Source organism: Tiliqua scincoides, chromosome 4 (genome assembly GCF_035046505.1).
Source record: "Tiliqua scincoides isolate rTilSci1 chromosome 4, rTilSci1.hap2, whole genome shotgun sequence".
Classification (NCBI taxonomy): domain Eukaryota; kingdom Metazoa; phylum Chordata; class Lepidosauria; order Squamata; family Scincidae; genus Tiliqua; species Tiliqua scincoides.
In genome coordinates this window covers 60,062,431-60,086,394 of record NC_089824.1, presented here as the reverse complement: position 1 = coordinate 60,086,394, position 23,964 = coordinate 60,062,431, and the positions used below count along the sequence as shown (strand labels likewise).

At 47.0% G+C, this 23,964-nt stretch overlaps 2 protein-coding genes across 3 annotated transcripts in view; one reads left to right on the top strand and one right to left on the bottom strand.

Moving 5' to 3' along the window:
- Nucleotides 1-6,462, bottom strand: part of RAB31 (RAB31, member RAS oncogene family) — a 68,607-nt gene extending 62,145 nt beyond the window's left edge. The window contains exon 1 of the mRNA XM_066625386.1: nucleotides 6,104-6,462. Coding sequence (XP_066481483.1) covers nucleotides 6,104-6,142 — 39 coding nt within the window. The 5' untranslated portion in view covers nucleotides 6,143-6,462. The remainder of the gene's footprint in view (nucleotides 1-6,103) is intronic.
- A 16,851-nt stretch (nucleotides 6,463-23,313) lies between these two features.
- PPP4R1 (protein phosphatase 4 regulatory subunit 1) overlaps nucleotides 23,314-23,964 on the top strand; it is a 53,967-nt gene continuing 53,316 nt past the window's right edge. For both annotated transcript variants that reach the window (XM_066624936.1, XM_066624935.1), the window contains exons 1-2: nucleotides 23,314-23,466; nucleotides 23,909-23,953. In XM_066624936.1, coding sequence (XP_066481033.1) covers nucleotides 23,460-23,466; nucleotides 23,909-23,953 — 52 coding nt within the window. In that variant the 5' untranslated portion in view covers nucleotides 23,314-23,459. The remainder of the gene's footprint in view (nucleotides 23,467-23,908; nucleotides 23,954-23,964) is intronic.

Genomic DNA, 23,964 nt, shown 5'->3' with positions numbered 1-23,964 from the left:
TTTTGCAAAAACTGACTGTCAATTATCATGGAAGATGTTATGATCTAAAGCAGGGGTCTCTAAACCCCGGCCCGGGGGCCAGATGTGACCCGCGGAGAGCCTCTATCTGGCCCATGGCCAGCCTCTGATGCCCTGAGAGCCTCTGGTCCTGTTGACCAAACAAACCAGTGTTGTGCTTGTGGGGTGGGGTAATGGGGGTCCATTTAAGTGTGTGCTTTATTTCTTGGGTTGTGTTCGTTCTTGGAGAAGTCCTGGACATTTGAGCCCATTCATTCATCTAAGTTCCATCTCTAATGTGTTTATTTAAATTTGATATTTAATTTTTTTTTCTAAAAAGTTGAGAGACCCCTGATCTAAAGTGAATGATTTTCTAAGATATTACATTCAGGAAGTAATCTCCTCCCAACAAGCACTACACAAGTTCTTCATATTATTTGTTTCCTGTGCTTCTCTCCAACTCTTGTTTACAAGCTAGAGAGTTGTGTAAGCCTAGTACATTGAATTCTTCCATGCTTTTTTCATTTTGTTCTTGTAAATCTAATTTAGCATTCATGCCTTTCACAGTGCATTCACCTTTCAGAATACTGGCTCTAAGACAACATTCCGATTCACACTTATATGGGAGTCACATTGAACTTAATGGGACTTATTTGCAAAGAACTGTTCACAGGATTGAGTTGTATGGCTTTTTTACTTATGAAAAAGCAAGCTCATTCTCTAGGACAGAACTACTATGATTGAGTAAACTGCCTACAAGCCTGGAGGCACTATGGGTATAGCCTGTGGAAGATCACATGGGCGGTTCTATTCACCACCAAGAGGGTGCCTCTGAACTTTACCCTTCCCCCTTGAGAGACTCATAGTTCAAGTAGGGAAGGAGCTCCTGTGGCACCCTATTCCTCCTCTGCTCAGGACTGAAAGTCAGGTTGACTGACTGGCCTGAGTCCTCAGAGCAGTGGGCCAGCCTGTACTCTGAACTTTCAGGCCCAGTGGTATTCCTGGAGGGGGAAAGGGGGCAAGTAGCCCAGGGTACCACACATCTGGGGGTGGCACCACCTTCCTCACCCCCTGCCCCCATCTGGGGGCCTTTGGAGAGCTGGGGATGTTGTGCACCACTTCCTTGGTCCTCCGAAGGCCTTCTGATGCCTCCGGAAGGCTGAAAATTGCTACTTCTGATTTTCAGAAATTGCTACTTCCAGTTTTCGGCTGATACCCGTGAAGTAGTAATTCACCCAGGCCTGCCCTCCATGGTTCTAATGAGAAGTCCAGCTTCCCAGTACTGTCTGCCGCCTCTTCTCTGCAAGTTTTGTCCTTTGCAGCCCTATTCTCAAAGTGGCAGATGGGAGCCTTCAAGGACACTGATGTATTTTGCTACTGCCAGATGTGGGCCTCCGGAGGCATTTGGTAAACCTGATTAAGGGCAACCATATCAACAATACAGGAAACTCTATCCATGACAGGCTTGACTCAGTGAGTTGCCATTTCCCAGACTTCAACCACCAGGACTTGGGACTGATCCCCCCTTTTGTATCAGATAGCATGGAACTTTATTTGGAATGACTCCTTGGTTATCTCATATCAATCAAAAAATGCCTCCTTCAGCCTCTTGTAGCTTCTTCAGCCTCTTGCAGCAGCATCCTGGGGGTGCAGGGAGCCCTGTGCGAGCCTCTGCAGGGCTCCCCAGGTCAGCAGCAGTGAAAGTGAGCAATTGCGCTCTGACTCTGCAAAACTGGAAGTGGAGCACGATCGCTCACTTTCACTGCTGCTGACCTGGGGAGCCCTGCAGAGGCTTGCGCAGGGCTCCCCGCACCCCCAGAACCTGCTGCAGGGGCCGGTGAGTGCACCCCAGTCCTTGCAGCCCTGTCAGAAGTGAAAGTGGAGCGATTGCACTCCACTTCCGGTTTAGCCATCGCCTCACTTTCACTTTGGAAACCTTGGGGAGCCCGGCGGACAGGCGCGCAGGGTTCCCTGCACCCTTGGGAGGCTGCAGGAGGCTGTGGTGAATGCAGCCAAGCCCCTGCGGCCCCGAGTGGTGTGATCCTGGGGATTGCGTTGCTGTCTCCTCCCTGCCTCCTGGCTTCCCCCGCCCCTTAAGGGCAAAGAGGCCAGGGCCCTCAGGCTGGGGCGCCAGTTCTGGTCGCCGCATCTCAAAAAAGATATAGTGGAAATGGAAAAGGTGCAAAAGAGAGCGACTAAGATGATTTCGGGGCTGGGGCACCTTCCTTATGAGGAAAGGCTACGGCGTTTGGGCCTCTTCAGCCTAGAAAAGAGACGCCTGAGGGGGGACATGATTGAGGCATACAAAATTATGCAGGGGATGGACAGAGTGGATAGGGAGATGCTCTTTACACTCTCACATAAAACCAGAACCAGGGGACATCCACTAAAATTGAGTGTTGGGCGGGTTAGGACAGACAAAAGAAAATATTTCTTTACTCAGCGTGTGGTCGGTCTGTGGAACTCCTTGCCACAGGATGTGGTGCTGGCGTCTACCCTAGACGCCTTTAAAAGGGGATTGGACGAGTTTCTGGAGGAAAAATCCATTATGGGGTACAAGCCATGATGTGTATGCGCAACCTCCTGATTTTAGAGACGGGTTATGTCAGAATGCCAGATGAAAGGGAGGGCACCAGGATGAGGTCTCTTGTTATCTGGTGTGCTCCCTGGGGCATTTGGTGGGCCGCTGTGAGATACAGGAAGCTGGACTAGATGGGCCTAGGGCCTGATCCAGTGGGGCTGTTCTTATGTTCTTAACCTCTGCCCTAGACCACCTCAGCCTCACCCAGCTAAAATTGGCTTGCAACCTACCTACCATGTTTCCCCGAAAATAAGACACTGTCTTATATTTTTTATGGCTCAAAAAAAACACACTAGGTCTTATTTTTTTTTTTTTTTAAGTACAACAATCCACAGTCATTCATGGACAAAAATATACTGAACAAAAATATCCCCTCAGCACTCAGGAGGATGCCTGCCTGCCTGCCTACTCAGAAGTAAGTCCCTTTATAGTTAATGGGACTTACTCCCTGGAAGGTGTGGAGAGCCTCAGAGCCTGGTAGGCAGGGTTGCCTCGCTTGCTGCTTCCTGCCTCAGCTCCTCCTCAGCATCCTCTGCCCAAGGCAGCACAGCAGGTGCTTTCTAGGTGGCGGGCACGGAGCATTCCTGGTCATGTTTTCCATCCGCCCCCTTCCGTCCGTCCCCCCCCATCCTGGCCCTGATCACAATGTCTTATATTTCAGCAAGTCTCAAAAAACACACTAGGTCTTATTTTCAGGGAAACACAGTAGTGGGTCCCGACCCACAGTTTGAGGAACACTGCTTTAAAAATCAGGCAGTTTCTTAAACACTGATGTTTTGAATGCTTTGTTTACCATTTATTACAACTGACATCTCTTTTATGGTGAGAAAGGACAAATAATTTGCAGATATGCAGGCATGTCCCCTTTTTAGATACAGGCATGCACTGGTATCCATGGATTTGGTATCTACGGTTTCAGTTATCCATGGACACCATGGATACCTTTTAAAAATATAGGGGGGCATTCTAAAAAATCTTGTTTTACCAAGATTTTGAAACTTTCTCCTATCTTTTTAAAGGCATCACCAGGATTCATTTTCAGATATTCAAGGTGGAGTCCAGAGGAGAACCCAGTGGATACCAAGGCACACCTATACTGTAAAACAAATCTGAATTGGGCAGCAAATGGAGAAAAACTGTTATGCAGAATGAAACTTCTGTAACAAGTTCATTAGTCCAACTATATACAGTATTTTTCTTTATTCCAGTGAAATAAGGCAGAACCAAAACCTATAGTGGTTCTGGAGTTGGACTTAGACTTGGAAGATCCAGGTTCAAATCCCCATTCCTTGGTGACCTTGGGCCAGTCACTTTCTCTCAGCCCAACTTGCCTCACAGGGTTGTTGTGAGAACAAAAAGAGGGCAGGAACCATGAACACACTCCTGAGCTTCTTGGAGTTAGGGCAGTATAAAAATGTAAAAACTATAGTATACAGCAAATGCTTGAGTTAGAGTTATTAGTAACAAGAACAAAAGTATTCCATGCAGGAGATTGGGAGGGGAGCGCAGCACTGGACTCAAAAGAGGCAGAGCTTCTCCTGTTCGCATGCTAGTAGACCACTCCGCTGGAATGCGGCCAATAGTGGCCTTCACCTCATACCAGGTGATGGCGCCACAGGAAAAAGGTGGAGAAAGGGCATAGAGCCCTTTAAAGCTAGAGTTCTGGCCAGAAGAGGTGGGTCACTTGGTGGACCCCCCAGAGACCAATGAGTATTCCCCTGCCTGGAATGCTGCTTCTGATAGCCACCCATCAGGAGAGCCCCCTGCCAGCCCTGTGAGAGGTCAGGGATCATGGGGGAGGGCTGAGGGCAAGTTAATCCCCTCCCTGAGCAATGTCTGAGGCCTTCCTGGGCTGCATGTCCCCCACAGTCTGCCCAGTGTCACCCCAACTTGAAAGAAGCCCAGCCTGTCGGACCCAACCCCTTCGGCCAGGACCAGTATACAGGCCTTTGCAGCCCCAAGACCAGCATACCTAAAGGGGGCAAGTCAACACTGGGACCCCAAAGCCTAGACAATGACAGTGAGTACACACAGGAATGAACTCTAGTTTTGTCAACTTCCATAAATTATATATAAGATCATCAGTGATTTGTGCAGTGGACACCAAGTTGGCATTTTGTGGAACTTACAGTAAATGAATACAAACTGGCAGGGGTTGTTTTTGTCAAAAATGTTACTGGCAGACTGACTAGATTTTTAAACGGTTGTCTTCCCTTTTTGTTGCATGCACTGTTGTTCTCTTAATTCTAATAACTGAGTTTATTTTGTCCAGGATGAATGGGAGGCAAGCCTATGCAGTATAAGAAAAATGTTAAATCACCACGGCCTTGAAAAACAGTGTCTCATTTCAACAACTAAAAGATTCTTCAGAAAGTTGAAAGCAGAAAAGAAATGATTCCCTGGGAACTGGTCTGTGTGTGAGCCAAGTTTCAGCTGAGAGGAACTTACCATAATGCTGTAAGGAACTCTTTTCTAAAAGGAGGACATGGTCAGGCAGAGAAACACAAATTTTTAGCTGAGTTGTGTCTATTATTTAACTGCTTCGCATGCAGGCACTCTTCCAAAAAAAATCTGTTAAAGTATGTAGCAATCTCTTTCCTCTCTGGAGCAAAAAACATTACTTGCTAAATATAAACCACCACCAAAAAAAAAAAGAAACCATGTTTGGATCTAACATATTTTAGCTTGTGGAACAGAGGAAAAAAAGCAAATGCCTTCTGTGGTTCAATGGCTGAAAAAGGAGGAGTGTGATTTTAAAAGGCAACTTTTAAAAGATTTTAAAAGGCAACAGGAAACAGTGGCCTGATTCTCACTGAGGCATAGAGCTGAATCCTAGGCATGTCTACTCAGTAGTAAGTCCCATTATAGTCCATGGGGCTTACTCCCAGGAAGTGTGGTTAGGATTGCAGCCTTAGTAGCCGAATTCCTACTCCTGAATGTCTACTCAGGAGTAGGTCCCATTATAGTCCAAGGGGCTTACTCCCAGGAAAGCGTGGCTAAGGCTGCAGCTTTTAAACCCGCGTCTCGCCTGAACCACTTCTCAGAGGGGAGGTGGAGGCTCACACGACTGCACGCTCCCTGGCACAAAACAGGCATCCCCGCACAGCAAGCCGAGACGCCGGGGAGGAGGGCTGGAGGCGCGCTCCTTGACCCGCTGGCGTTCGGTGCGCAGGAAGCCCCTTGCCCCCATTTGGTCGTGCAGGCTGGCGAACCCCCCCCCGGGGGGCTTGCACCAAGCAGGCCACGTCCGCCAGAAAGTGGCCCGGTGAGCCTCCACCTGGTGCAAGGAAGTGGGAGCGAGAAGCTGGTCCAGGAGGCGGGGGCCGAGGGGAAGCCCGAGTCTGCTCCAGCTCCGGAGTTTTCAGAGGGAGGCGCCAGCCCCAGCCAGCCTCTGCGTGGCCCCCCAGGGAAAGAGGACAAAAGAAGCCCTCCTCCAGCAGGACTCCTCCCACCTCCCCGCAGTGTGTGCCCCACCGTAGCCCCCCAAGGCAAGTCGGCATTCAGCGCCTCCCTCCCGCTACTCACTCCGAGCAGACACACTTTCAGCTCGCGTATGGCCATCATCTGCGCCTTCGCATCCTTCGCAGGAGCCGATCCCTTCCCGGCTCCACCGACCGGGGCCCAGGCAGCAGCTGTGGCTATTTCTGGGCAGCCCCAGCAAGCCACCGCCGCCGGTCACATGAGCGGAGCTGCGGCTCCTCCTCGCGTCTTTCTGGAGGGCTCCTCACCCAAAGCCGACACGTACCAGATCTCCGCGCTTCAGCAGATTTCGGCAGGCGCGCCTTCCAGCGCCGGGGCTGCGCTGCGCACTGCTACTGCCACCCCGCCAGCCGGCGCTGCGCAAGGGCGAGAGGCAGCTCCCGCCCCTTTGTCTCCCCGCACAGTCCTCTGCCTAAGGCTCACCGTCTGCCCGGGCTCCAGAAGACCGAAGGGGGCGCCCAGATGGGATAGAAAAAGAGCTGGGAGAACTCCCAAGTGAGCGCACAGGCATCTCCACCCCAACACTCGCCCCCCCTCTCAAGAGCTCCTCCGGCAGGATTCCTTTCACGTGCAAGTCAAGCTTCAAAACTGAGTTCTTTTAAACATTATTGCTCATACCGAAGCCGATTGACAGCCCAGCCTAGGCATGTCTACTCAGAAGTTAGTCCCATTAGAATCAATGGGGCTTACTCCCAGGAAAGTGTGGATAGGATTGGACTGCGTGTGACTAGTAATGGCATTTATAAACCATTCTGGAGTAGGATCTCCAGATCCTACTGGAGATCTTTGGTTTCTTTAGTTTCTCATAAAATAAACCAAAGATATTTAGCTGCAATCCTATACACCAGCAGTTCTCCTACCTTTAGCACTGGGACCCACTTTTTCCAATGAGAATCTGTCAGGAGCCATTGGAAGTGATGTCATGACCAAAAGTGACATCATCAAGCAGGAAAAGTTTTAGCAATCCTAGGCTTCAATCCTGCTCACAGTTACCCAGAGGTAAGTCCCATTTACTATCATTGTTCAAAGCATATACATGGTAGCCTGTTAAAAGTACGGATCTGTCACATTTCCCCAAATGCAGTCACAATTCATGGCAGCATCAAGTCTTAATATATTAAAAAAACACTTGGAAATGAATGGGGACCCACCTGAAATTGGCTTGCAACCACCTAGTGGGTTCTGACCCAAAGTTTGAGAAACACTGGAATAGACTAAGGGCCCAATCCTATCCCATTTTCCAGCACCAGTGCACTGAGTACCTTACCAGCCCTGAGGTAAGGGAATAAATGTTCCCATACCTTAAGGAGGCCTCTGTAAATGCTGCCCCACCACAGGATGCAGTGCACACCCCATTGGCACAGCTGTACCGGCACTGGAAAATTGGATAGGATTGGGTCCTAAACCAGGGGTGTCAAACATAAGGCCCATGGGCCAAGTGTGGCCCCCAGGAGCAATTTATCTTATCCTCATTATAATTGGGCTCTCCCAGCAACTCCCAGAGTTGGGCTCTCTCATATCTTGAAAATATGAACAAGATGTGTACATCTTCTGTCATTTGCAGCTTAAGAGTTTCTATGTGAGAATGAAGTGCTTATTTCTGACCATCATCTGCTTAATGATGTCACTTTCTGCTTAATGATATCACTTCTGGCCCTCAGCAGGCACCATGAATGCTTGGAGCCCAATCCTATGCATGTGTACTCTGAAGTAAGTCCCATAGTCAGGCTTCCTTCGAGGTAAATGTGCATAGGATTGAGCTGTTTAGCCCTCTGCATGAAACAAGTATAACTCCCCTTGACTAAACTCTATGAAGACTGTAACAGATTTAACTTAATTATTATTTAGATATGACATATTACTTTCTCTTTTGTGAATTGTCATCTCATGTAAGAGATGTCCGATGACAGATATTTTCAGTCACTCAAGGCATATAGATGACAGTTGGAGACTGTCTTTAGTTTTACTATTAGCAAAACTAAATATTCTGACACAAGATAATAATTGTGTAAAGTAATTCTTGGTCCATCAGTTAGCATTTAAGAAAAATGTGTGAAATTGAATAAAGTCATTACACAACAATACCTAGCAACGTGGCAATAATTTTAAAATAGCAATTAATATTCTACATTGTTTTAATAGTATTGCATACTGTAATAAATCATTGGAAATAAAATTAAAAATGATAATATAAAAGAAACAATTCTTTTTACCAGTTATTCCCTGTTACTGAAAGGGAATATTTGTTCCCTTTCCTCAGGGCTGCACTGGCACTGGAAAGTTGGATAGGTTTAGTCATTTTAAGTGGCTGGGAGCAAAATCCTATGTCTGCTCAGAAGTAAATTTCCTCTGTGTCTCTGAAATACTTTTAACAGGCTACTATGTATATGCTTTTAACAATGATAGACAATGGGGTTTACTCCCAGGTAAGCTTGGATAGGATTACAGCCTTTGGGATGTTTGGGGAATTTGGGGAATGTTTGGGGAATGTTTGGGGCAGGAGGTCTGGCTCAGTTGGTAGAGCTGCCGCCTTGTATGCCTGAAGATCAGAGGCTGCCAGTTCGAAACAACCGGAAGTACCCAAGAACTGAGGACATGTTGATACACTGATGAGCTGACCCTAGGTGGCAGAGAGGAGTTGCTGTCAAGTGGAGCATGGGAGGCGAAGGGCCAGAGAGAGGCCAGACCAGGAAGGAATCCAGCTGGAACGAGGAGTTCTATGAAAGACTAGAACTATTCAATTGTAAGGTTTAGAACAGCCTGCCTATGAAAACCGCCTTGGATTAAAGTCTGAGGAGAAATCTGATGACCAAAGAAAGGCAGTATATAAATATCTGTATAAATAAAATAAATTTTGTTTTAAACAGATCAGCAACTGCTTGGGAGCGTTAGGAGGGTTCTTCTTTATTTTAAATACATTTTTAAACTTGTACTTATTGTAAACTTTTTACTTTCTTAATTAGATTTGATTGAGCCATTCATCACGTGGTCTTATTGTACATAATATATGTACACAATAGTATAATTGTACTAGGAATTGCATGTACAATCTCTGCAATACTCCCCTGGCAAAAGCTGTTGCAAATCTGCTGTAAAGCACTTCGCAGCAGCCAAGCAGAGGCAGGCACTAGCTCAGAGGCCAGTGAGGGCAGAAGCAGAGCCTTTGTGCCAGTTGGAGAGACAATGGTTTGCTAACTGTAGTAAGTTCACCATTGAGCAGCACAGAGGTGTTCTGGAGCAGGGAGAGGAGAAACAGGAGGTGAAGGATGTCTCAGGGATGGGGTGGGCAGACTGGGCCTCAGAGAGGGTGGAGATGGAGGTTGAGACTGCTGCCGGATCCTATCCCCCCTCCGGGGCCTGATCTGCTGATACATGGCTGCACAGGCCTGCACCAGCAATTTTGCTAGTGCAGGACTGAGTAGCCAAAGAGCAGCTGCTGGGGCTTTCTCTAGAGCAAGGAGACAAAAGTCCCTTACCTCAGGGAGACCTCCAGCAGCCTTGTGGCCCACACTGGATATAAGCTGTTTCAATGCCGCTGCATTGTAGTGCGAGCAGTTTGGATAGAATTGGGCTGTAACATGTTTTCAAAGTGAATTGGGCCTGGAGCAAATAGTTCTTCCTGTTTCCAGGCCAAGTCACTGTGCAAATGCTTATTGACTGTCTCTTGTGGCAATCACAGCTGGTTCTCCAGGTCTGAGGCTGCTTCTGGAAAGCCTCTGCCAGTCTCCCTCTCTCAACATTATGAGGAAGTGCTATCTAAAGTCTCTTGCCCTGACTGAGGAAGGTAAGCTTACTCCACGTTAAGACTGACCCCTTCTTCAACATTTCACTTTTCATCCACAGCAGTAGCAGGAGGAGAAGAGGAGGAGGAGAGCAACCAAAAAACAGTCAAAAAAAGCTAGTGAGGACTCCTTGCCACAGGGGAACCAACCTCCCTGACCTTGCTTATAACTTTTTGTCACTGAAGGGAATTGGCTTTAGCTAAACCACTGCTCCTGGGAATACATTTTGGGTAGGAACAAAAAGCCACCTTGCACTTAACGCTCATGTCATCAATTTTGTGGGTTGGGAAATTCACAGAAATGAATGACACCTAACCACTTACATGAGAAAAAGAAAGCACTGCTCTTAGAGACAGCAGTGGAGTGGCACAAACCCTGCACCCTGACACCAGTGGCAAGTTCCTTAGGTTAGCCCATTTATTTTTTTTCCTAGAATAAACCATCTCTGAATCAAACTAAATTGTGTCTGGAACACAACTAAGGAAGACAAAAACCTGCTTCCTCATTCCAAACAATGTTGGAATGATCACCATCAACTGTGTCCCACACTACAGCTTTCTGCTTTCTCACACTGTTCTCACTAGCACTAACTGAGTCACATAAGCAAAAGCAAAGAGGCTGCAACTCAGAACTGTATTCAGATTGGGGTAAAAACCCAGATCATCCTGCTTCTGACCTCTGACACCTGAACCACCACTGTCTGAGGAAAGGAGAACATAAAACAGTACAGATCTTTGAAGTTTGTTAAGCAGTAAAGACCTCTGCTCATGACAGGTTAAATACTGTGCTAAAATAGAGTAAGTCTTGACTCAGAACAAGTCTAAGAGGGTCCAGTAGATAAAATAAACATTGCATGCTATGAATGCAAGGACCAAAAAGGCCACAACAATAAATGTCACTGGAGACATATGTTCTCCAGTTATGTGGCTCCTTTTCCTGCCAAGGAAAATCTAATAAAATTAGATTAGTTTATAAGGTTTCCCCATAGTCAGCCCAGAGGCCAGTCATGCCTGAGGAACAGAAAGTTTGTCAGTACTACCACCGCATCCACCCTCCATTCAATTTCTTCAGGCAGGGGGTGATGGTGGTGGTGGTAGTTTTTTGTTAGTTTGGTAGCACTGCCAAAAAAATACAAAGTGGCAATCCACTTCCTTACCGCATTCCTTGCGTGGTCCCTTTGAATACAGCAGGAAGTGTGGAACACACTGGGATCACTTCCAGTGCGACCCCCACTATTTGGTTTATTTAAAGGGACGGTTCAAGTAGGTACTGAGTAAGGGAATCAAGAAGTGCGTTGCAGCTTCTCAGTCTACTTCCCACTCACTAACAGCAAACGGGAAGTATATTGGAGCAACTCCATCTACAGTGGGTTGGAGACGGGGCAGCAGCAAATTTGAGATTAAAGGCATCCCTAATATGTTTGCTGCCCCCTGCAACCTGCTGCTTGATGCAAGCTACATTGTTCTCTTTATCTATGGATGGGCCCTTGGGTTTCGTGCCAGAAACCAAATACTTGTGAGGAAGCTTTTCTTCCTACTTCTTATTGTTCCCTCAGTGCCCACACAAAAGAGTGAGGTAAATAGGCAGTGAGTAGTTACCTTTTACCAAAGTAGAAAACAAGATGGTACATTTTTCAACATATAATTGACTGTGGGTTCCCCCCCCCCTCCAGGTTGGTCTTCATGAACTGGGCCAACCAGAAACTAAGAGCACAAACCTATACACATCTACTCTGAAGTAAGTCCTATTGTGTTCAAGGGGGATTACTCCCAGGAAAGTGTGTATAGGATTGCACCCTAAATTTCTAAAGGTGGCAGGATCAGAATCAAGAACATACTATCACCAGTCTAGTCTAAGCAGAGTGCCCGAACTTGGGCAATGCAGGTAGTTAGGTCAAATTAATGTTAGCTAGAAAAATAATTAAGATTAAGATGTACAGATGAGGTTATAACTGCACCCAGCAGTATGATCCACAAATCCCATAAGGTAGTTAATTTGCTATTCAGATGCATCTACATTGGACTTTTACATAGAACAATGGTTCTAACCACTAGGAGCCCATGGACCACTGAGGCAAAAATTGGAACAGTTGTGAACCACATGCAATGGCAGCTGTGGGTGGTCTCCACCCTCTCTGGTGGTCTGTGGGGAAGCATCTCCCAAATGAGCACACCCGCATGGAACCACCAGAAAGGGTGGAGAACAGACCGCCCTCAGTTGCAGCCTTTGGTATCTCCACCCTCTCTCATGGTCCATGCGGAAGCATCCTCCAAGTGAACGTTCCCCCACAGACTACCACACAGACTACCCACACAGAGAGGGTAGAGAATGCACCTGCAACTGGCACTTCAGTGAGAGAGCACTTGCTCAGCAAGATGCTGAAAGTGATCAAAGGTGATTTTTTTCTTGAGGCCTCGCAGACCACTTCTCAGGGTCTTGCGGACCATCTGTGGTCCACAGGTTGAGAACCAGTGAGATAGAAGATCAGATGTGGAAGAATCAATCGTATTGAAACAGCATAAGTCACATGCCCTAAGCCAAACCCTACATTAATGACCCACATGTTTGAGTGTCCTACAGCAGGACAACATGAGTTGGTAAGTGTGCGGAAAGCAAGGCTGTATGCTAGCATCAGCTACTTCCACATCACATTGTACCTCCTCCTTACATCACCAAAGCCAGGTCAGGGAAACCTCCTGGACAATGTGTACTTAAAGTTGCAGAGACTGCAATTTCCAACTTGTACATGAACAGTTCTTGTATTGGTCAAATTTAACTATCACCTTGGAATTGTTTTGTGAATCGCAGTCTTGATACTATAAAAAAGTAACTGGGAAGTTTTAAACCATCTTAACAATTTTATGGACAAAAAAAGTTGAGAAATGCAGCACAAATAATATTTTGAGCAGAAGGAAAACCAATAATTGCATTTCTAATCTGTTAAACAAATGATAAAGTCACAAAAGTCTGGGTCAAGCAAGATAAGGAACAACATAAGGACAATCTTCCTTGTATACACAGACTTACACAACAAAGAAAAAGTATAGACTTGTCCTTCAGTTATAAACAGTCTCTGACCCATTCTGTTCCAGGAACCAACGTAACCTCTGTTTGTCTACATTCAAAGAGTTGTGGTCAGGGGAACATTTCTGAGGAATTTGTCATATTTCAGTGTGTTTAAATGTCTAGTTGAAACTGAAGAAAAACAAGTTTTACCATCTTTGCCTTTATGTTGTTTTGGTTTTTTTGCTTCTAGGCACTTGGCTGATTAAAGACTGTAATCTTTCCTTTTATAAATATGGTATAATTCAAAGGCAGTCAAAAAACGACACATCTGCAGCACATGCCTTGACCACTGCTTCTTCCCAGGGGGGTAGAAGAAGGATCACATCACAAGGATGGTGGAAGGACATGGTGGTGTCACCCACAGGAACCCTAGGGACTGACTTACTGCAATGTGGGGCTGCTCAAGAGGGATTTAACTGAGAGTTTGAGAGGCTTATTCTCTGAGGGAGGGGCCCTAAATACTTCTTTTTTGGAGACCACTGTCCAGCCTCCCAGGGCTTCCTCTCTGTAGCTCTTCAGAGGGAATTTCATCCCTCCCCTGTCCCTAGGTCCTTCTGCCTCCCAGTCCTGGATCCCAGGGGGCTGTGGAGCTCTCAGGGTTGCAGACACAAGGTTTGCAGACACATGCTAGCTCCTGGCAACAGACGGTGTGCCATGGTTCTGTACCCCCGATCCAGGAATCAACCGTAGCCTGGGAGTTGGGACCCCTCCTCAGTCATCCCTTGTCTGGCCCCTGCCTCCCTTCACATCTTCTTCCTTCTCACACATCCTTCTTCTTCCCTGAGCTCTGTCCAGCAGGGGTCTCCTTTGCCCCAGTCCCTGGACCTCTTTATCCTCTTCCCTTCTCACTCCACATTCCACCCTTCTCTGCTTATTTTCCCCTCCAGCATCCTTTGCTTTCTTCTCTCTCTCTGTGCCTCTCTGCAGATCATCTTTCCCTCCTTCACCACATATTAATATGGCTGCAACTCTTGCCCCAGTCATGCATCAAGACTATTATTTTGGATGCAGGAGACAGCTGAGGAGAAAGAAGCCACAAGTCTCCCTTTCAAGTTCCTTTCTTCACATTGTAAAGTATGAAAAAGGCATTAAATTAACTCCAAAGACTTGTTACAAAGCAAACAGGCTTATATTGTGCATATTGCCAAAGAAAAATAACAGGTTTCTTTTACAGACAGCCTGTTCCTGTACAGTCAAATATGCTTGAGTTTTTTTGTAAGCGTGATGTGCACTACCAGCCAACTAGAACTTCAGCTTTAAATTTACTTAGAGGTATTCAGACAGGAAAAGTGTTTTCATAAGTGGATCCTGTAGAACCACTTTGATTACAGATACTTCCATAACCACAATCTAAGAGTAATTCTCCAGACAAGTTCCAAATGGACTTTACTAAGCATCTTCTTGGTCAAGATTACCCTGTACTGTAAATCTAGTTTCCTAATTATTGTTATCTGCAAACGGCTTTGCCCCACATCAAAACTTTTAAATATGTTCATATGTAGCACAGCAAGAATATATACCATGGCTCTGTCTATACCAGTCATTTTCTCTATAAAAATTCCAGCATTTTTGGCAGTCACTTGTATTGCTGATTAATGTTACATTTTAGTATGGATGATGCTACAGAAGCCAACATATTTCATCTGCCTCAATAGAGGCTTTTTATTAAATGTCTATAACCTCTGTTCTAAACATACTTACTTCCAGTTCCGCAGATGCAGTTGTTTCCCAAGAGTGCATTCACAGGGTGTAGCATATGAGCTGGCAATATCAGTTGCAGACATTTCCATGAGCTCCAATCCTCCAAAATAAACATTAGAGGTCACAGAAATATCCACAGCTGAATCTTATGAGCTGATGAAACATCGTACTAATCTGATTAATGTAGACATAGGGATGTCCATGTTTGCAAAATATTGTCCCAATGCAAAATGTGAACATGACTTGCCAGTATATGTGGTGATTTAGTTTAAATATTTAATGTGGTATCTCCTAGTTTCACCACCTGCAGCCTTGAAAAATCTCAGAGGAAATGGAAAGTATAGTGATAGCCAAAAGAAAGGATAATCTTGCAGCGGGGAAAGCTTTGTGCTAACCAAGTGTTACTCTAAACCAGGGGTCTCCAAACCCCGGCCTGGGGGCCAGATGCGGCCTGCAGCAAGCCTCTTTCCAGCCTGCGGCCAGCCTTTTGTCCCCTAAAAGCCTCTGGTCCACTCAACTGTACATAACCAGAGCTATGCTCTGATTGTGTCTTGAGGGCGTTCTGAGGGACAGAGAGGTGGAATGAATGAGTCCATTCATTCATTTATTCACTTATCCAAGTTCCATCTCTAACTTATTTATTTAAATTTTATATTTAAATTTTTTTTCTGGCCCTCCACACCATGCCAGATATTTGATGCGGCCCTCTGGCCAAAAAGTTTGGAGACCCCTGCTCTAAACAATAGACCAGTAGCCCAATCATATCCCTCTTTAGTACCTGTGAAGTGTGTGCTCCACCAGCACTAGTCAGGGCAAAAGTGTGATAGGGCACCTATTTGAAGCACCAGCAGGCGCCAGCTGGCACCAGCATAAGGAGCAGAGCCTGTTAGAGAAGGTAAGTGCCGCACTTAGCAGCGCAGGGACAAGGAAAGGGGAGGAAGGAGAGTAACAGGGCAATGGAGGGTGGTGATGGGGGCAGGCAGATCAGCCCTGGGGATGGGATAAGCTGTGCTGGTGCATGCTGTCTCCTATCCCCCTTCCTGGGCCTGATCCTGTGACATGAATCAATGCAGATTTTTACCAGCTATTTCACTGGCACAGGTTCAAGTTGACCCATTACACAGGTGGTGGCTTACCCTGGGTCAAGGGGACAAATGTCCTCTTACCTCGAGGAGACTTTCTGCCTGCTAAATGTCCCCATGGGATGTAGCATAACCTATGCTAGCGCAACTGTATTCGTATGCGGAAGTTTAGGTAGGATTGGGTTGCCTAGGTCAGCCTAGCTCAAAAGGTCAGCCTAGATCAGTGTCTCCCAATTTATATGGCACAAATTCATCAAATGAGTGAATATTTTCCTCTTGTTGCAAGCACAGAGTCTGACTCAAAAATACATATTCCCTATTTCCTAAATTCATTAAAAAAGAAAAGAAAAATATGTAACAAAATATGGGACAATTTACTATCCATTAAAATACAAATAAAATATTGTTAAACAGATCATATTCACCATATATAGGATCTTTTCTTTTATAATTTGTATGAATTTCTGTGAGCAACACAACCAGGGTAATGATAGCAATTCCCATGGTGGCTGGATAAAGCAGGCTTACAAATAGCTACTTGCAAGGCTGCCTATGCAAGAAACTTTACTCAGTGCAGTGAAAAAAATCGCTGCAGACATTGTTCCTTTTAGGCCATATGTTTTCTACAAAATATTAGCATAAACACATGTGGACAGAAGAGCTAGAAAAGATGCCTGTGGTCTTGCACTTTTTGTAGGTTTATCAAAAGACTGAGATAAAGTGCCATCACACTGAAGGAGATTGCTATCATGTCCATGGCTGGCAGATTTACATATTTGTCTATAAGCAAATATGTACCAATAATTAGGATTATTTATCCCTAAAGTGAAATGCCTTGTATGAACCAGTCCAAAAAGAAAGAGAAATTGCAAGATAAACAACACTTAGGGAATGTCTTGTCTGATCAACATACAAACACATGAGACTCACTGACTGTTTCAAGTAGCAATGCTTGCTTTCAATCACCAAGCCTCAAAGATTTTAAACAAACTTACAGCCCAATCTATTTAGTAGCAATGCTTGCTTTCAATCACCAAGCCTCAAAGGTTTTAAACAAACTTACAGCCCAAGCTATTTTTAAAAAGGGAAAGAGGGGGGACCCGGGAAACTATAGGCCGGTCAGCCTAACATCCATACCGGGTAAGATGGTGGAATGCCTCATCAAAGATAGGATCTCAAAACACATAGATGAACAGGCCTTGCTGAGGGAGAGTCAGCATGGCTTCTGTAAGGGTAAGTCTTGCCTCACAAACCTTATAGAATTCTTTGAAAAGGTCAACAGGCATGTGGATGTGGGAGAACCCGTGGACATTATATATCTGGACTTTCAGAAGGCGTTTGACACGGTCCCTCACCAAAGGCTACTGAAAAAACTCCACAATCAGGGAATTAGAGGACAGGTCCTCTCATGGATTGAGAACTGGTTGGAGGCCAGGAAGCAGAGAGTGGGTGTCAATGGGCAATTTTCACAATGGAGAGAGGTGAAAAGCGGTGTGCCCCAAGGATCTGTCCTGGGACCGGTGCTTTTCAACCTCTTCATAAATGACCTGGAGACAGGGTTGAGCAGTGAAGTGGCTAAGTTTGCAGACGACACCAAACTTTTCCGAGTGGTAAAGACCAGAAGTGACTGTGAGGAGCTCCAGAAGGATCTCTCCAGACTGGCAGAATGGGCAGCAAAATGGCAGATGCGCTTCAATGTCAGTAAGTGTAAAGTCATGCACATTGGGGCAAAAAATCAAAACTTTAGATATAGGCTGATGGGTTCTGAGCTGTCTGTGACAGATCAGGAGAGAGATCTTGGGGTGGTGGTGGACAGGTCGATGAAAGTGTCGACCCAATGTGCGGCGGCAGTGAAGAAGGCCAATTCTATGCTTGGGATCATTAGGAAGGGTATTGAGAACAAAACGGCTAGTATTATAATGCCGTTGTACAAATCTATGGTAAGGCCACACCTGGAGTATTGTGTCCAGTTCTGGTCGCCGCATCTCAAAAAAGACATAGTGGAAATGGAAAAGGTGCAAAAGAGAGCGACTAAGATGATTAAGGGGCTGGGGCACCTTCCTTATGAGGAAAGGCTACGGCGTTTGGGCCTCTTCAGCCTAGAAAAGAGACGCTTGAGGGGGGACATGATTGAGACATACAAAATTATGCAGGGAATGGACAGAGTGGATAGGGAGATGCTCTTTACACTCTCACATAATACCAGAACCAGGGGACATCCACTAAAATTGAGTGTTGGGCGGGTTAGGACAGACAAAAGAAAATATTTCTTTACTCAGCGTGTGGTCGGTCTGTGGAACTCCTTGCCACAGGATGTGGTGCTGGCGTCTAGCCTAGACGCCTTTAAAAGGGGATTGGACGAGTTTCTGGAGGAAAAATCCATTATGGGGTACAAGCCATGATGTGTATGCACAACCTCCTGATTTTAGAAATGGGTTAAGTCAGAATGCCAGATGTAGGGGAGGGCACCAGGATGAGGTCTCTTGTTATCTGGTGTGCTCCCTGGGGCATTTGGTGGGCCGCTGTGAGATACAGGAAGCTGGACTAGATGGGCCTATGGCCTGATCCAGTGGGGCTGTTCTTGTGTTCTTGTGTTCAATCCTATGCATATTGACTCAGAAGTAAATCCCATTGTGTTCAATGGGGCTTACACCCAGAAAAGTATGTATGCAGGATTGCAGCCTTAATACTTTATTCAACAACTTCTAAAGAGACTTCATTTAAGGCTCTAGCTCTGTAATAAGTGAACTATGGTTAAGGGTGGCCTGGGATAGAATCCAGAGAATCTGGTACAAATCAGCTCCCCCTATGGACTTTTTTTAAACTGCTACACTGACAACAGAACTGTATTTGTACAATCACTAGTGAAAAATGCTAAAAAGATCAATGAATATATAAAATCAGGCAAATTACTATTTCAGCACTAGCACCAGGTGCAGATTGTAACATTTTCTGCAAGTATTATAAGATAATAAACAAGAGCATCAATTGACCTTGAAGCAAGAAGTAATCCTTTCAAACCTCAATGGATTCCAAATCTCTGCCTATTTCTTGACTATGTACCAGGTAGATTACTGTAATTCTGCCACTCTGTGTAAAGGGTATGTGGTTCCCCAATGATCAGGGGTGTGATAGCTGTCCTACTATGTCCTTTGGGGCACTGGGTGTCCAAGAGCCTGCCGCCATTCTTCTGAACAGAGAGAGGACATCCTCAGAACCCTTGCATCATGGCATCTTCCAGGCACGCCCACAAAAAAAATCCAGGAACATTACCCTGGAGTTCACCACCACATGCAGCACTATAAAGTAGTATATCTTGTTGCGGAGGTAGCCCCCTCACTTGGACACAGGATTGGGAAGTGGCTTCTGTCCAGGGTGCCAACACAGTTCACAAAGTCCTTGGTGTGAAAACCTTCAATGACTGACCTTAAGCTACCAAGCTCAGAGACCAACCTCAACATTGTGCCTGTGATGCCAGCACAAACTTGAGCAAACTGCACAGGGCAATCTGCTGCATGAACTCTGCCAGGCAACTCATCTTGGAATCTGATAGTTGCCACAGTTGGCATCACATAGAAACCATGCAAATTTAGCAGCTGGGTGAATGCTGTTGGAAAAAGGAGAGGGTAGAGGAACTCCTTACAAGTAACAGGCCTGAGGGGGAGGATGGTGAAGGGTGGGATGGACACTTGCAGATTAGGTGGGCATCCTAGTATTCCAGGGACAAGACAATTTAGGTTTTGGGATTCTGAAGAATGGGTTAAGGTGGGAGCAAAGGGGAGACTGAGCTAGAAGACGGGAGAGGCTCCATGATGGGCAGCCCAGTCCTAAAGTCGGTGGCTACACTGGGTGTAGTAGCACTAAAACAGCTATGGCTACATCGGGTGTAGCAGCACTAAAACAGCTATTGCTGCATCCACGGCACCACTACGGCCACTGCAGATCTCCTTGGGGAATGGAACTTTTGTCCCCTTCCCCTGAAAAAAGTTCCAAGCCCTGCAATGGGGTTTCTTAAGTCTGCGCCAGCTATTTTGTTGGAGCTATTTTTGCTTGATTACAGAACAAAGCTCTGCCGATCCCATCCCCATCCTGCCCTGGTTCCTCCCCTGCCTTACCCTCCCCCTGCTCCCAAGGCTCTCACTGCCACCAGAGCTCTTACCTAGCTCCAGGTAACATCCAGCCAGTGCCAGGTTCAGCACCGACTAGCGCTGGACTGGCACCAACTCCTCACAGGGTGTCGCAGACATGACTTACAGCACACTTACAATACCCAGTACCAGTGCTGACCCTGCTTAGGATTGGGCCCTTAGCAGTACATATTGGGTACTGCTGAGTGAGTGACTCTCACTGTGCTGCCAAATGAAGGCTGCAGGTAAGGGGGGGCTTCTGAGTATACAGATGAGTCACCAAACCAACTTGCAGTAAGGGAGCTTGTCTCTCACACTGAACAATACTCTTGACTGAACACCCAATGTGCACAGAGGGGTGGAACGCCATAAATTGCTCTATTTTGGTACAGTGCACTTCAAAGTTTGGTCAAGGGCATTGTTTGGGTATGAACAGGCAAACTTTTCTGCCTGAGGTTTTTCTTGGGTCTCCAACAAAGCAGTTCAAAGTGTAGAAAAAGAAACTTCCTACACTCACAACTCCTACAGCACTCTACAAACCAGGAAGTATGCTTGCACAATTATGCCAGGTCATCCAGGGTAACAAGCAATCAATGGATGTTGGACCATGACCTATAACAGTGACTGGGGAAAACATCACATATCCCAGTGAACTGTATTTGTCCAATGAGATTTTTATTTAAGTAAATAAATAGATGATTGGAACACCTTGAGACATGGGTTTTCCCTGGAAATTTAAATTAAAAAAAAAAATCAAAAATAAATTTGGGCATTTGGGTGGGGGTGCCATTCACTCCATCTCAATATTTTGAAGGGAGGCCTCCTTGTCTGCTCAGTTTGCTATGGGGCTGATCACAGCCATGTGTGGTTTCTGTCTACTGCTGCAGTCAAGGTATGGTCTTCTACCAATGAAAATGATAAATTTTTAGAAAAGGAGATTCCCCTGTAGGGGGATTCTGACTGTACTTGTGAAAGGATAGAAATGAAAGATTCCAGTTTTCCTGGATCTGATACTCCAAGGTTTGGAAAGGGAGGGGCCTAGGAAGTGTGCTGCTCTGAGAAGGGCAAGCCATCATGCATGCTGGCACATGCACTCCCAATATGCAGAATAGATATGCCCTGGGTGATCAGGGGGCTTCTGTTTCTCTTGCACAAGAAAATCGTATGAAATTGGTATTTGGAATGTGTGGTCTTTTCAAAAAGTGGTTCCTTTTGGGGTAACACTGCTTTCTTGGTAGAAGAACAGAACTGAAGAAATCACAAGAAAAAATTGGGGTGACATTTGGGGTGGGGAATCACAGTACACTGTCCCAACAAGAGGGGGGAAAACAACAAAGAATAACACTGTCAAGAAGATCCTTAGAGCAAGTACTCTAGTGCAGTAAAGAAGCAGAATTTTTTAACTGATTTCTATATAAATTACTCATTTTCTCAATGAATTGTGCAGCAAGATGTACAACTAGAAATTCAAAAGTGCTTACACTTATATACAGCAATAGAAGTGTTCAAAGCAGTTTACATAAATTATCTCAGTAAAAGAGTCCGTAGTAGGCCAGCATTATCTTCATATGGAAAAGACTTTGAGAAAACAGCTCACCTAGGCTCCAATCCTATTCACACTTGCCTGACAGTCTCACTGAATTCATTTGGGCTTACTTCTGAACAGATGTGCTTAGAACTGCAGTTAGTACAGTATTTTTTGTTTAGTATCTTTTGTCAGCTCACTTTGCTACTACACTATCATTGCTACACCAATTCTTTTTCTGTAAAAACATTAGCTTCTCCTGAAGACCCAACACACTTAAAAAAAAATTCAGATGAAGACTCTGATTTCTTGCTAATATTGCTTGGATCTTATTATTAAATCAATCCAAGGTGTATAATATTGAAAATAGATTACTTACAGTGCAGCTTGTGAATTAGTCACAACCTTTTTAAAAAAACTGAACCACAAATCAAAGTATGCATGTCAACTAATACCATGTTTGCTGTATTGTGACACCAATTCTAGAACGATCTCAGGATGGTGGTTCTTTATACAATGACATCATAATGATCCAAACTCTTACTGCATGCTGTGCCTCAGAACCCAGGACATTGGCATCCTATTTAACCAATGGTTTGGGCACAATTCAAATAGTGAGTTCAGTTTTGAAGATTCCTCCATTTTTGCTTTTTTTATTTTATTTTTATTTTTTAAAGTAGAGCAGATCTTTAATAAGTAACCTCAGAACTGCTACAGAATCCTAAAGAAGATTGGGAGGGTATTAAGGCTTAAATAATGGAAAGATGAAACCACTAACAATCAAACGAAGGGCAAAGAGTGTCATTCAGGAAGGAAAGAATGCTATGCTGGGTCCAAGAAAGGGAAAATGAAAATCAAAGCCAAGTGCAAGGAAACAGGAGAAAACCAGAGTCAGAGCTAGATCTGCGGTGGTCGGTGGGTGAAGTGCCACACCACAGTGGGTGAAGGGTGGGTGAAGTGGGTGGGTGAAGTGCCACACCACGGTGGGCGAAGGGTGGGTGAAGTGCCACACCACGGTGGGCGAAGTGGGTGGGTGAAGTGCCACACCACGGTGGGCGAAGTGGGTGGGTGCAGTGGGTGGGCGAAGTGCCACACCACAGTGGGCGAAGGGTGGGTGAAGTGGGTGGGCGAAGTGCCACACCATGGTGGGCGAAGGGTGGGTGAAGTGCCACACCACGGTAGGTGAAGTGGGTGGGTGAAGTGCCACACCACGGTGGGCGAAGAGTGGGTGAAGTGGGTGGGCGAAGTGCCACACCACGGTGGGTGAAGTGGTTGGGCGAAGTGCCACACCACGGTGCGTGAAGTGGGTGGGTGAAGTGCCACACCACGGTGGGCGAAGAGTGGGTGAAGTGGGTGGGTGAAGTGCCACACCACGGTGGGCGAAGGGTGGGTGAAGTGGGTGGGCAAAGTGCCACACCACGGTGCGTGAAGTGGGTGGGTGAAGTGCCACACCACGGTGGGCGAAGAGTGGGTGAAGTGGGTGGGCGAAGTGCCACACCACGGTGGGCGAAGGGTGGGTGAAGTGGGTGGGTGAAGTGCCACACCACGGTGGGCGAAGGGTGGGTGAAGTGGGTGGGTGAAGTGCCACACCACGGTGGGTGAAGTGGGTGAGCGAGTGCCGCCGCCTCAGCGCGTAGGAGCGAGCGTAGAAGCCCCAGCCGAGCCGGGGGTAAGCGAAGCTGCTCCGGGGAGCGGGGGAGCGGGCGCAGCCGCCTGGCAGGCGCGCTTCGAAGCGACCCAAGTTGTTCTTTGTGCCTCGCCCGTTCCGGCGGAGCCAGCCGAGCGGGCTGCGCCGGGCAGAGGCAGCTCCGCAGCGGCCGCGCGTGAGTCAGCGGGCGGCCGAGAGGGCAGAGCGGAGCAGCTCCCCGCCGCCTGCGCGTGCCTGAGGGAGGCTCTCCTTCCCTCCCCGGCGGGGGCGGGGGCAGGGACAGCCGCTGGTGCGAGTGTGTCCGGCTCAGACCCCTCCCTCTCGGGCTCGCTGGCTCTGGGCGAGACTCTCCCGGGACGCCCGGAAGCGTCGCCTGGGCCCGCAGGCCTCTCCCCGCCGCAGCCCTCGCCTCCTGCTGCCCGGCGGCTTCAATGTAGCCCCCGGAGTCGGGTGGGGAGGCTTGCAGAAACATGGCGGGTACGTAGCGCCTCCCTTCCTCCCCCACCCGTCCCGTCGCCTGCGAGACCCCTCGGGGCTTGCTCCCCTGCCGGCCAGCCAGTCCTTCCCTGGCCGGCGCCCCCGGCAGCCTCCCCCCTGCCTTCCCTCCCTTCTTCTGGGGCTCCTCTGCCTGTGGTGTGGTGTGTGTGGGAGCATCGGTGTGTCTGCCCGTGGTGGGAAGGGCTTGTGGGATTCGTTGCCAGATGGAGGATCCCCCTCCTCTTTCCTGAGTGTGAATGTGAGGAGGGGGTGAGCCATGGGGGGGGGGGCTCGGCTTGCGCAAGGGGAAGGTGTGAGGTGTTCCTGCTTTGCAAGGGGAAGCCCTGAGTGGCCTTGGAGGGGATTCAGCGAGGGAGTGGCTGCTGTGGGGATCCCCTCCTGTTGGAGTAGTTTCACCTCCCCTCTTTTCTTCCCTGCACAGATCTGTCGCTGCTCCAGGAGGACCCACAGGAGGAGATAGACGGATGTGAGTAGCCC